General features: G+C 34.3%; 1 protein-coding gene across 5 annotated transcripts; it reads right to left on the reverse strand.

Moving 5' to 3' along the window:
* Nucleotides 1-505: 505 nt before the first annotated feature.
* LOC121239452 (hydroxyproline O-arabinosyltransferase PLENTY-like) lies at nt 506-8,676 on the reverse strand. 5 transcript variants are annotated; one of them, XM_041136697.1, is made up of 9 exons: nt 8,363-8,676; nt 7,333-7,942; nt 5,879-5,946; nt 5,589-5,790; nt 5,178-5,362; nt 4,935-5,004; nt 4,729-4,800; nt 4,201-4,314; nt 506-892 (listed from the first exon to the last, which is right to left on the reverse strand). In XM_041136697.1, the coding sequence occupies exons 2-9, from the start codon at nt 7,729-7,731 to the stop codon at nt 809-811; spliced, it is 1,194 nt and encodes a 397-aa protein (XP_040992631.1). In that variant the 5' UTR covers nt 7,732-7,942; nt 8,363-8,676; the 3' UTR covers nt 506-808. The 5 variants fall into 5 exon arrangements, with proteins under 5 accessions (XP_040992631.1, XP_040992632.1, XP_040992634.1 ...); XM_041136698.1 differs by lacking the exon at nt 8,363-8,676 and adding an exon at nt 8,133-8,356; XM_041136700.1 differs by lacking the exon at nt 8,363-8,676 and adding an exon at nt 8,129-8,356 and having other exon boundaries at nt 5,178-5,275.
* Between the last annotated feature and the right edge of the window lie 6,104 nt (nt 8,677-14,780).

A 14,780-nucleotide genomic window follows, 5' to 3' on the forward strand; every position in this document is an offset into this window, starting at 1 on the left:
TTTTAATTTAGAGAAATTCTATTTATGATCTAGCATGGAGGACACATCATCCATGTTGCTGACATGTGCGATTGAAAAGATTTATCCAATTCCTACCATGTTTATAGTGTAAAGAGTGTGTCATCCACACAACTTGTTGGTAAAGGGATCCTATCCTATAACCTAATGGTAGATAATTTAAGCCCCCTTTTGGCAGCTAAAATCTGAGGTGAATAACGCCTTGCCAAAGACATTTGAGAACTTGCAACCTCAGTATTTACATTAAACAGTTTCAAACTTGCATGTGTATGTAACTTTTTTTTTTTCTTTCTATCATTTTTTTTCCCTTCTGGTAAACACTACTCTGTTTCTTTCTTTAGCACAATTTATAGTCCTAGACTCCTAGTAGAATCTGCATAAAAAGATGGAGCTTTTAGCATCTTATGCTATGAGTGCTTATAGGATCCTTGTAACAAGGGGCCTCAACAGTTTAACCGTCGAGCACCCAATATATTCAACCACCAACTTACAAATATGAAAAGTTCACTAACAACTTTCATTTGTTCATAAATTGTTTCCTCATCAAAGCGGCTGGTTCAAACTAAACCTCATATGGTAAATCTAATGTGTATACAAAAAGAATTGTTGTCCGTAATTTTTACACGTCAGATTTTTTTTCTTGCAAAAAATATATCCATTGGTTGATTCATCAAGCAACTCCTTTTCTTTACCTATACTCTTTGTTCTGTTATCTATAATTTGTATCGACGATTCTCTCCATGGCACCGCTGAAATCGGTACCGATATAAGGATCCATGGGTTTATCATCTTACTTCTGGTCTTGGCCAGTAGTTAATGTGTCCCACCCAGGAATATTTGCTGTAGCCTCATTCACCAATTTTACGAGTCTTACCTGCAAACATGGATAAAGTAGGATCAATGAACTGGAGAGAGAGAGAGAGAGAGAGATCAGATAAGCTGCATTCAAATCTATGGTGGGAAAAAGAAAACACATTATAAAAGGATAAAGAAACCTGTGCAACTTCAAAAAAGAAAAAAAAAAAAAAAAAAAAAAACTGTGAAATTTCACCAAGTACTAAAATACATACGTGGCAGTAGATTTGTAAATTCATCAATGAAATGAACATATTGTATGATGCTTGTATATTACTAGTGAAATATTAATGCCATAATCAAAGCATTGTATGGAGATTGGCTAGCAAAACCACAACGCCAATATTAGGGATAAAGAAAGGCATTGTCTTTTAAGGAATCTCACAATTCAGTCCCCAAAATAGACGAGCGACTTGGATCCCCTGTGTGCTCTTAAGAGTGCAGTGCGATACTTGACTCAGGTCTTCACAATTCAGTCCCTAGAATAGACCATGAGGCACGTGGATTCCAAAAGATCCACGATACTAGGCTAGGGTCCTACAGAATACCATATGCTGCCTTGCTACATCTGTATGTACATATTATGTCTTATATACTAGTATGAATATATTTAAAAGCAAAAGATGGCTCAAATCCCAGCTCAGTTACTGTCATAAAGGCAAAGTAGAAAACACAATCCTAGTATCTCCCTCAGACCTTCCTTTGTTTCCAACTAATCAACATCTCAAATACTGTTATCTGCATTACCCAAGAGATCCTAGCAATGGAGAACATCAGTTCCTAGTAATATGACAATGTATCCACTTTTATACTGTTCTTCCTCCAGAACCATATAGCACATCCCATATATGACGAAACTGAATGAATTGGGATGGTATTTGTAATTATCATCTTGAATATATATACTGTTATCTGCATTTCCCAAGAGATCCAGCAATGGAGAACATCAGTTCCTAGTAATATAACAATGTATCCACTTTTATACTGTTCTTCCTCCAGAACCATATAGCACATCCCATATATGATGAAACTGAATGAATTGAGATGGTATTTTGTAAATTATCATCTTGAATATATCTACAATTTCTTTATTTTGCCAATCATCTTAAAGGAACCAAAAGGGAGAAAAAACATCTTGTCCACCATTCTTGATTCCTAGTGGACCTCTTAGTAGGATTCAAACCCATATGAAGCTTTGACTAACTGGAAGAGAAAAAGAATGAAAGGATCTTGTAGGATTCCCAACAGATTCTTTGATCTCATTTGGAAGCAGAGGATTTTTTCTTTTTTCACACATCTATATCCATGTACTATATAATTTTAAAAGCATGAAATTATACTCTTATGAAGCCACATCATCTACTATCTTGTTATATTATTATTCAATTAAAAAGTTTCTTCCATAAAGCCACATAATCCTTTAGTTACTTACTTTTATTTGAAATTAGTAGTCCTTTAGTTTTTTAACGTATGACTTTTTGGTTTGGTAAGAAGTTAGAGAGAAAAATGAACCTGAGAAAGAGTAAAAGACACAATAACTTCATTACTTGATGATGTTGCGGAAGAAAAGGGTTAAAAAAGATGAGCTTCCCAGCTCTTCTCTTTCTTTCTTTTTTTATTTTTTTTTATTTTTTATAAGTACATATACTACACTTGATCTAAGGCAGAAGGCCGAGAATCTTGTACATATTGAGGATCTGTCAGATTCTAAAAAGCAGCTGAGACATTGAGGAATATCCAAAATCCCAAACAGGAATTTAGGGAATCGTTCTATTTAGACCTCTCTTAAAGTGGTAATTTCCTAATCTCACTCATAATGTAATCTAAATTATCAGTGTGTTAGACATATAACAATGTTTAACTACGATATTTTCCACTTAAAAACAGGTCTTTCATTGTAGGATCATTAACAAAGCAGTTGACTAAGCAAATAAAGCTACTTTTGGAGGCACCTTGGCATGTCAAATACCCTTTCTATGTAAACAAAACATCGTCTCTTTTTAACATATGATTATCTGAATTAGCCTCAAATATCTTGCTTTTAGAGAACCTGCCTTTCATCCTTTTTTCATCGACATCACAGACCTTCACCTAATGGCATAGAGAGAAACCATCAGCTCAGTAAGAGTCTATAGCCTCCACAAACTTCAAAAACTAGTGGAGATCCCTCATGAATAACATGTCATTTACCCATACATGCACCCTGCTCCTCAAGTTGCATCCCACTCAAGGTGCAATGGATTGCATTTCATCAAGGGATTGCTGGGTAATTTTTATAAGTAGGACTAACATTTAAGGCTGCTTTAAATCTTGATGCATTTTTGGCAGAATCACCATTTGAGTCTGCATTGATGATTGAAGCTAACGCCCTGAAAGACAAGGCTAGAAGGGACAAGCATGTATCATAGCTAGTTGGGTTTCAAAATTTGAAAGATGGGATCAAGAACTTGGGTTTTTGATTGACATCTATCAGGTCAATGCTGTTGGATCATCCAACCCTGTCACCAACGATGGCCCAGCAGGCGTCGGTTTCTTAATGTGTGGAACCATACCTAGTTGTCAGAATGCGGAAAACTGACTGATGTTGGTTAGTTTTGAGTTGCCAACATCAAGGAAATTGGGTTTTGTGGGTCAGATGCTCACCCCAAATTAGATCTGGTTAATAAATGAATAATGTTGCATGTTACATTCACGTTCCAAATTAGAGCCTATATGAATACAATATTGGTTCAAGTTATTAAACACTATTTTTTCCTAATTTCTAATAACAGGGGTATTTCTATTAGTTTATGAAACTTAATAATTTTTTACGACACTTATAAAAAAAAAAAAAATTTGACTTCCAACATTTTCACTTTCTCATTTCATAGGCAGTAATAGTCTAAAATAAAAAAAAACACTTATGGGCAGTAGCAGTGAACATTTTTTTTATGGGTCAGAGATTTAGGCAAACATAAAACCAGAAGTTTAAGATTTAACTAACAGAACAAAAATCATTCTACTGATAGAACAGTTGGATGTTACATTCATCAAAGCAATAAAATTCAGTTATGAAGAATGTATTAAGACACATGGGCTTTGAGTATAAGAATCCAGCTTATTAAGCTCAGAATTTTGATATGGTGTAATACATGATCAGTAACTTCAGTTCAAGGAATGTGCTTCTTAAAATCATTATTGCAGGTTTTTAAACGCCATCATAATGATAATTTAAGGGGCAAGTTATATCTAAACATAAAGTTGACAATCGAATACATCCTTGACATAACTGGCTCTAATTTCTAGTTTCTCCAATACTTAACAGAGAAAAATTAGTAATGGACTTACCACGCTTTCCGGAACTCCTGGAGGGGGTAAGGAGAGATTTCTAGGTAGAGGACTAGTAAGATATGATCTCTTGTCAAAGCGCCATTCCCCTATCTTCCCATATGTTAATTCTCCCTGGATGATTACCAACTTGGAATAAACAGCTAAAGAAAAAATGAAAGTGAATAAACAATGAATAAATAAAGTTTAAATAATACCTTCCCCATTGACACCTGTAAACCTTCACACTGCAACTTGAACCCAGGTTATTGTCAGGTTCCCCCCTCCATCACGTAAAATGGATGGAAAAACACTTGCATCAGGGTTGTTTGTGTCGTATTACATGTTTTTCCATCCAAGTTGATGACTTCATTGAATGGAGGGGGGCAAAAAGACATTGAAACTTCAAACTAGGATTCAAGTTACTTTAAGTCATAGGTTAAAAAGTTTCCGTGCATTTGAACGGAATGGTAGTAACAATTACAATTAAACAATCAGATATTCTATGATTATATGATAAGCCAGAGAGAGAGAGAGAGAGCTGCTCACCTTTAAATTATAATCACATCCATAAGTATAATGGATGATGAAATTCTTTCCGACTTCCAGATCCCATGGAGGCTGGAAGCTCACAATGAGGTATGTTAATGCCAATCAATGACTTAACAAAATAGAGAATACAAAAAAAGAAAAAAAAGAAAAAAAGAAACAAAAAAATAGAGAATACAAAAATGATCATCAAGCATGATTCATACCTGCAGCATAAAGTCTTTACGAAGAATATGCCTCACACCATGCAATGCAGATGCTACAGCATATGCATACCTTAAGTTGGAAATAAAAAAACAAAAGGTAACAACATCACAAGATACATCAGCAATGTCGTGAAAAACACCCCAGTTGAAATGACTTTCAAGTTAAGTTCCGAATTAGAGGATGCAGCCAAAGGGAGTGGTGATGCCCATCCACTAATTAAAACTAATATTAGATCCACTCACATTTCAAGCACCCATCCAAAAGCCTTATCTGTCTCTGGATCATCTTTCATTCTCAACGAAACATTCACCCATGTGGGAGCAATTTCCTCCAGCAATGACTGAAGCACATAATTAATGAACACCATATTATAAGGCAATCGCAGTGAATGCAAAAAGGTCTGGTTGATAACAACGCAAGTATAACACTGCTGATTATGACAAAATATTAGTTTGTTTAGCAACACTACTAGAATTAACTCTTCCTTTTTTTTTCTACTAAAACTTTGTAATAATATTTTGAACCTTCTTAGGTTTATGAAAACATGCTCTCAATTGTTTCTGAGAATTCAAACAAACATCTTTACAAATTGCTTAATGAAAATGCAGGGTCAGGTCAGTACACAAGCTACAACAGTGATAAAGAGATTTTACCTTTTTTATAATTACAGGAGAATTGCCAATTGGATCAATATCAGTCACAGGACCATTCCCCTCAGGATAAAATTTTCGAAGTATTTTCTCATGCTCAGTTGGTTTAATGTAGAAAAAAGGATACCCTGCTGGTTGGATTCCATCTGCCAAGTTAGGTAAAGGCTTTAAAAATATATGGTCAGGCTCTGCCATTAGAATATATCTGCATCAACCAAAAAACCCAACAGCTTTCAGATTCTCATCCCGTACAAGAGCAAACAATTTAGAAGAATAGAAGTTTGAAAACTCACTCTTCTTCAATCGTTGCTTTCTCCAGCCATTGCACAAAAGCCCAAGGTCTATTCAGAACAACATAACCCTGGATATGACACCAAATTTGAATAAAAAAACTTCCTATATAGTCAAATAGGATTCCATGATTGCTGAAAATTCAACCTTGATAGAAAATAGAAAAAGAGAAGAAGAAGATCAAAAACCAATAGTGCAGAAACTGATATGTACTTGCTTTATACTACCAGTTATGTCAATACTATCTCCCAGTGAAAAGAGAAACTTACCAACCTCTTGAGGTCTAGTGAGTTTATTAGTGTCAGATTGTATTCTAGCATTGATGTTAGTATTTTAGTATCATTCAGCTCATTGTAAGCAGCAAAACTGGTATTGGTGCTTAAAACATTATAAAAAAATTCTCCCTTTATTACCACCAGTACCAGCAATTCATAATCCATTATATCATCTAAGTGACGCACTAACCTGCCTGTATACTACTAGCAAATTTTCAAGTAATGGTTTCAATTACTTATGTTAAATTAAAATTTGAACTCTCGGTAACATGCTCACAAAGAAACCCAAGAAAAACCTAATTCTTTTTCCAACTCCCAAAACATCTTAGCCAAGAAAAACCTAAATTAGTAAAGGCCAGGATCAATTTAATACATGCAAATATATTTTAAGGCATGAAAACAACTATATCATGGGAAGGGCCATGAAGCCCCATTTCAAATGGATGAGACTCAAACAAACTATATATTTTGTCTTCTTCCATATAATCCGAAGTTTCCATGAAATCATAAGGTTATTTTGTGAAAAAAAAGTAATTCTTGCAATAAACCTTACTATCAAACTCGAAAGACAAGTAGAATATAAAATCAACCCAAAATCCAACACTCCTTCATTTCTCATTCCAATAACATAGAGCCCAAGAGAAATCCTCTGCTTCATTCCGAAAAGTTAAGAGTCCGCCACTTTTTCATATTTTTATTGGCAATATTAATTGGAGAACAGGTACTAATATACCACCATCATTATGCTCAAAATGGGATTTAGACACTTGGAAACACTTATTTTCCTTATACATATATAAGAACTTTGGAAAGGCTGAAGACACGTTGTGCAAATGTTTCTAAACTTATAGGCATATAGCTTACAAGCTTTACAATTATACACACTTCTTTCTCCCCAAAATCTGTTTTCAGTGAAACAAATGAAGTGATAGACAATTTGTAGCATACGGTACGTTTTTAGTTAGAAATTCATGCAAACATTAGAAACAAACTGAGGAAAACTGCTATGTTAATAAACACATTTCAAAACTACGTGCTTGGAAACCCTTTCCGGATTACGCTAGTAAAAAAAAGTCTTCTACTGCTAATAAAAAAAAGAGTCTTCTAAATTACAATAATGATGATTTGATTAATTTAAAAAAGAAAACAGAACCGAGATACAACATTTTCAAGATTCTCACCCGATCCAAGCCCTCTGGAAGAGGATCAACCACAAAAGTAGGAATCTCCTCCATCAACTTGTCTGGACTACCAGTATGCAAAACTCGGGTAAACTTTCCCATGTCAGATCCAGGCATGTCTTTTACCTTCTTATACCAGTAGTACATAATCCGACACTGCCATTGGCTATAGGGTGTATCGGTTGCCGTAACGGCAACATGATACTTTGAACTCAAATCCTCTGATCTCTTCACATTCCCAGGTATCCGAATAACAGGATCAAACCAGTCCAATCCATCCACAACCCAACTTCCTGAATTGGAAGCTTTGTTGTGTATTATCATAGTTAACAAGAGTACCGGTGCCAAAAGCACCAAGAGTACCGGATACGCACGTCCCATATTTTTCCTTCCGATCATCTTCAAGTCTTACTATAGTAACATCAAAATACAAATCCTTAAAAGTCAACTCTGCCCAATTCTTCTATCTACAAGTCTTTGAATACAAAGCCATTAATTCCTTCAAACCCCTTCAAGTTCACAGCTTCAATATACAATGGACATAAAGACCGGCCTTTATTTAAATTCTTAGCGAGTCAATCACAAACCCAGAAAACTGCAAGCACGAATTCTGCCTTACAATTACAAGAAATTATGACAAGTCAATGTGATAGAGAAAAAAATAAGAATAAACATTGATTCTCAGAGAGAGAGAAAAAAATCTGCCTTTTTCCAATGGTTAATAATAATAACAAATAATAAAACAACAGCAAACCATCGCATATTTCCGAATATCAAGTAAAATGATGAATCATACATACGGAGGAATTCGGACGTCTATCACGTTCACACAACAGATCTGAGACTTTACTTCAAAGAAAAACCAAAAGGGCACACCTAAAACTCTTTTCAGAACAGAAACATAACAGCCATAGAGACAGAGACAGAGACAGAGAAGGAAAGCAATTAAACCAAATAAATGGGATTTCGTTGTAAAACTGACATATCTTAATAGCGAAATAAATGTGCAGAAAAGAAAAAGGAGCAATACCAGAACAAAGTGCGCAGAGTTTCGGAGAAATAAATATTTTGGGTCTGGTTGTCAACGCCAACTGGAAAACGCGGGGGTTTGAAAAGTTTAGCATTGAATATTCGCAGAATGACTTCAAACTTCAGAGTTCAAAGGTCTTTCCTAGTAATTTGGTGGAAGCTGATGTGGTCGCCAATGATATCATGGAATATACATTAACAGAGTCGGACAGGGCAAGAGGAGAGACCACGACCGCGAGGAGACGGGGCGATAAGGACATCTTTGAGGCCTTGGCCTCTGTCTTCTCTCTAACCATTTCTAGCCAATGAATATAATATATATACATATATATATATATATATATGGCATCTATTTTTCTGTTTCTACAGTCTCTCTCTTTTCTTCAAAAGCAACTCAAGCGCTTTTGTTCTTATCCGCTCTCATGTACGCAAAAAACAAAATTATACAGCTTCCCTTTTGTTTATACCATCGTTGCATCCCAGAAAAAACAAGGTTGCTTTCTATGGAATCTTCTTATCTGGTATAAGAAACAACGTAATCTTTTTGTAGCCTCCCAATGACCATAATCTTTTGAAAAAAACAGAAAAAAGAAATCCCAATGACCATGTTTTATATTCAAGCGGTGCTATCTATTTAAAGATCCAAGGTGTGTGTTTTTAGTGGGACTGAGCTGTACCGAATCAGGCTTTAAGATCCAAGTTTTATTGAGTCATAATTAAAAAGGTGAATGATAATGAATTAGTTCGTGGGGATGAAACGAAATGTATCCGATTATTAAATTTTGCATTTGGAAAAATAGGGTTATTTTTTTAATCATGTGAAGTCAAAATACATGATCAGCCTAAGTATATATATATAGGATTTAGGTTTTTTGAAGTTGTTTTTAAAGTGGGCACTATAATATATATTGAACATTAATGCTGTTTAAAGATCAGAAATTTTTTTTTTTTTTGTCTCTTTTAACAACCAGTCCAATGAAACAAAGTGTAGCACCACCTAGCTCTCACAGCTTGTAGCCGCGGCCCCATAGTTCACATGTTGAACTGTATTAAAACAAATGTTTTAATGTGTGGTAAGTGAAGTAGTTTTAAATTATTTTATTATTATTTACAAATAGTCTATTATTTTTTTATTACTATTCATAAATCATTTGAAATCATCTCAATATCTAAACATGACGTTAATGGATTCACTCTTAGTTTATCCAAAAAAAAATGGGGAGTGGTGAGGACCAATTCTTTGGTCCGTATCCTTTTTTATTTTTTTTTCTCTTGGTATTGTGCTACCATAATGAGATGTTTGTCGGGATCTCTCCGCCCTCTACTCAAGTATCTTCTTATTTTAATTAATATAAATATACTCGCTTTTAGAGAAAAATAAATTTTGCCTAAGCGCATTGGCATTGACTAAGATTTCTGCATCTAAATCTATGACTTTTTATCTCTTAAATTCGCTGCATTGGAGTAGTCATAACCTACTAGCTTGGCATTTGAGCTACAGTATATGTAAACTCATCTCCATCTTTGGTGTAATACTATTCATGGCCAAAAGAATATTTTATTCCAATAATTTAGGTTGAGAAAAAATAATAGTTGAGAAATAATAATTTAAGTAAAAATTAAATTATTAATTAACATATAATTAGTGTAGCTGTAAAATATGAAAAAAAAATTAAAAATATTATTATTAAAAAATAATATTATATTATTATTTTGACTAATCCAATGTGAGGTTATATATATCTTGAATGGTTTTGGTTTTATGCAAAACATATACTTTTAGCTAAATTTTAAAAATAGATTTGACTAGATTAATGCTAGTGCTCTGAGAAATTTATTCTCCCTCTGTGTGTCTCTCTCCCATTTTAAAGAATCAAATTAAATTCATTTATTTTAGTATAGACAGGTCGGTATGTACGTTATGCTTGTCTTTTAATAAGCTTCTTAAAATATGCAAATTTTTTTTATATCTTTTATAATATACAACTCTTGTTTAAGGAAGTCAGTGTATGTGAGATTTATTTATTTATTTATTTTTAATTTTTGTGAGAATATAATTCACTATCATGCATGCATGCTATTCAAGTGGAAAACAGACAAGAGATCGATCATTTGGTCGATGTACTTGGTAGAATGAGACACTAAACTTGCGCATCAGTCTTTCGAGATAGAGCATAATGTTTATAATAATTAAAGAAGCATCCAACTTTGATATATAGTGTGTGATAGGTGCGCATTGAGATACTCCCATAAAGCACTACACATCAACTTCATTGTGGATTTCCCACTCGAAGGGTTTTTTTTTTTTTAATAATAAAAGATACAATAACTTTGCTTTATGATTCATATTTCTATTATGTTAAAAGAAACCCAACTTTAATTTATATATTAATTATCTCCTCCATTTGAATTTTAAAGTACTGCAAGCTGCTTTTTCTTGCTTAATATGCGGCAGCCATGGCGTCTTGTTTTTCCATAAAGTAGGTAGACAGATTGAATGCCAAATAGGATATAAAAAAAAAAAAAAAAAAAAAAAAAAAAAAAAAAAAAAAAAAAATTCAAACAGTTGCATGGCAATTTATAAAAGAAAGAAAAATAAAGCGAAAGGAAAGGCAAATATATAGGACCTCATGATCAGTTGTGTAATCTGCAACATTATTATCAAGAAAAATGGCCACTTTTGCAGAGTATGCAATATGTAATGCAGTCCACAGAGACTTATTGTCTTGATTACGATGGAACAAAGTAACTTAAGTGTAAGAATTTTATTAGAACTCTATGTCTCACACACACATATTCTAATGGGTCTAAACTAGCTCAAATATTACCACTTAATTAATGAGTCATAGTGGGACAAGAATACCTCTAAATTTAGTTATAGTGGGACACGAATGTCTCTAATTTTCATGATGACCAGAAGTCTATAAGTAGTACTGAGAGGTTGAAGATTTCTCATCTACAATATTATTGTGCCTCTAGCCATCGGGAGACATTTGGAGGTAAAGTTGCTAGGATGATTCTTTTTCCATAGTCAGATCAAAATCTCTATCAAACTAAGATGGAGGAATGTATGTTTTCTAACTGTTATTATTTGTTATCGTGAATCATATAAAATTGAATATCCAAATTATTAATGTTCATGTTAAAATATTTAACATGTGATATCAGAGCTAGGTTATAGATATTTTATGATCTCGGTAAAATATATTGCATAGATACAATAAATGCGCTTTGATTTTATATGGACTTTGCATGCTTCTCTCGAATTGTTGTTGTGACTAAAGTCCCAATGTTATTCTTGTTTCAGTCAAGAGAAAATTCATGTTGTTGTATGGAAATTTAAAATTATTGTTTTGGTTCTCATATATAAAATTTGCATAGCGAAATTATGTGGAATTGCTTTGGTATGACTTGTTAAATTTACGGATTGATACATGCTGAAAATTCAAAAGCTGTGTACTTCCTAATTCCATATGGAGAATTATAGAGAAAAGTATCTGTATGGAGAGTTGAAGGGAGGAGCCGCCGTATGGGTCGATAGTGCGCAGCGTAAGGTAGCTAGAGTCTCCTTACTGGTCATGTGGCACGTATGGCGATGTAAGGGGCTGTAAAGTCCTGATTAGATGCCGCCCTATAGCATCTTTTGTGGGTTTTCTGTTGATACAAAAAAAAAAAAATGGAAGGGTGTTTGGTGACGCAATGAGGTTGAGAACCTCCTCGTTGAAGCCTCAGTGATGGGGTGCACAAGGTTATAAAGTTGCCACAACAATGTTATTTATATTTATAAAAAAAAAAAAAAAAAAAAAAAAAAAAAAAAAGAAGGAGAGAAGTAAGAAAGGAGGTGAACTTTGACGGTGGGAGGAGTTCGGAGATGCCTTTCCATCTTCTTCTCACTGGAGACGCCCATGGCTATGCAAGAACAGAGTAAGAATGCTTTCTGGGATGTGGCTGCTCAATATTGAAGAAGAACAAAAGAAGAGGCGGGTAAGGTTTTCTTCAACCTGTTAAAGGCTTTGGGCCATACTGGACCATGGATTTGGCCTTCTCTTTGAGAAGAATAAAAGGATCACTGTGTGACCCGATTGGCATTTGACCATTTCACTTAACCGGGTTTCGACCTGGTTTCCTTAACTGGTCCGGTTCAGACTCTGACTGCTTAGATGCTGATATAATATAATATTAATATTATTAAAAATAAATAAAAATAAAAATCTAAAATTTTATTTTCTCTTATGTGCATGTTTTTACTGTTCAATAAATGCATGAATTATTTAATGTTGATTTTTTTGCTCTTGTTTAAATTATTGTTATGCCATATATAATTATTTAACTCATATGGTGCAAATGATTTGCACCAAAATTAAGGAAAAGATTGGTAGCCCAAAGATACAAGAGTTTTCTTAATTTTGGATGGAAAAATCATTAAACTCCATAATAAATTTGTGTATGATAGAATGAACAATTTTATGTAGAGAATCGCTAGGGACTGGTCAAGTGTCTAATGTTGTTTTACACCAGCGAATAAAAACCTGCCACGTATGAATTTCAATAATATTGAGAAAAAACTCGCATGTAGCAGATCACAACTTTTGAATTTCTGAGACTGTGCACCCGAGATCTCTCTCTTCCCTTCTCCAGTTTTCTCTTCTCTCTCCTCCTCCATCCACCCCTATCAGCCTCCTCCCCTGTCTCTATCTTGCTCTGTGTGAAAAAAATTGTCCTGTCAGCCTCCTCCCCCCAATCGGCCTCTGAGATTTGTAGCTTCCATCGCTTGAAGAATCCGAGGTTAGATAAACGGGTTTCTGATTTGGTAATTTTTGTTTGATTGCTTAGAAAATGTGAGAAATAATGAGCCTTTGTTTCAAAATTATTTGAAGCTCTCTAAGGTTAGATAAATTCTGTTTGGTAAATTTTGATTTCAAAACCCCCTTGCAAACTCGAAAAGGGATGTCTGTGTCTTCACGTGGTCCAAAATTTTTTTGTCTGTGTCTTTATGTGATCCAAAAATTTAATAAACGAAAGAGAAAGATGTGGTCCAAAAAGGGGACTGAATAATGAGATGTCTGTGTCTTCATGTGGTCCAAAATTTAATCAAATGAAAGAGAAATATGTGGTTGGTCTCACTCAGCAGAACTATTTTGGGTTTGGAAATGACTCGCATGGTTTATATTATATATATATGATGACATGGTTTGAAAATGACTCACATGGTCAAATATTTTTCTGGTATCAAGTTGAATGATGAGTACTTCAAGAGGAGATGGTATTGAGATTTTAAATGATTGTAATTCTATCACCAATGACACTAAAATTCTTGAAGAGGATGACGAGGTTGAACAAGACAAGGCAAATAATACGATGTCATTTTCATTTGTAGAGCCATATGTGGGGCTACAGTTTGACGACATAGAGGATGCACATAGTTGCTATAAAGCCTTATCCAGACGAACTAGTTTTAGCATTCGAACAAACCATACTCGGTTGTCAAATATGAACAGATCATTAATTAGGGTAGAGTATGTGTATTCGAGAAAATGATTACGTCGTCATAATTCTAAACTTAAAGAGAGAGTAAGACCGAAGCTGCAGAAACAAAGTGTGGGTCTAAGGCAATGATGACAACAAAGAAGGATGGAGAAAAATGGGTTGTGTCCAAGTTTATACTCCAGCATAAAATGAGTTGTTAACACCTAGGAGTACAAGTTTGCTTCATGGGCATAGACGGGTGACACCAGTGCAAAAAAAATTTAATAGACACACTAAATGAGTTGGGGATACCAATACGGAAAATAATGTCCGTGTTGAGTAAGGAGTCAAGTGTTGATTATAATGTTGGTTGCATTGGTAAGGACATTCAACATTACATAGGCAATCGAAGGAGACAAGTTTTCGGATAGGGAGATGCACAAAAGTTATATGCTTACTTTTTGGAAAGTAAATGTAATAATCCAGGTTTTGTATATTTGATCTAAATTGATGTGGATGGGTCGATGGGGAATTGTTTTTGGGTAGATGTTAGATCAAGGGCCGCATACCAATATTTTGGGGATGTTGTTACGTTTGATGTTATATATCTCACAAATCGCTACAAGATGCCCTTTGTTTCGTTCAATAGAGTTAATCATCATCATCAATCTGTGATGTTTGGATATGCATTACTTATAAATGAGACGGCCGAGCCTTAGACATGGTTATTGAAAACATGACTAGAAGCAATGCTTGGTCTTGCTTCCTCTATAATAGTAACTAATGATGACAAGGCAATGACTACGGCCATCTCTAAGGTATTGCCCAATAAAACGTACAAATTGTGCTTGTGGCATCTCTTGCAAAAAGTTCCTGAACATCAGGGTCATGTTTATAACAAATATCCAGAATTTCAACATGATTTTAACTATTGTATTCATGAGACACTCACT

The sequence above is a fragment of the Juglans microcarpa x Juglans regia genome, chromosome 7D (genome assembly GCF_004785595.1).
Source record: "Juglans microcarpa x Juglans regia isolate MS1-56 chromosome 7D, Jm3101_v1.0, whole genome shotgun sequence".
NCBI classification, from domain to species: Eukaryota; Viridiplantae; Streptophyta; class Magnoliopsida; order Fagales; family Juglandaceae; genus Juglans; species Juglans microcarpa x Juglans regia.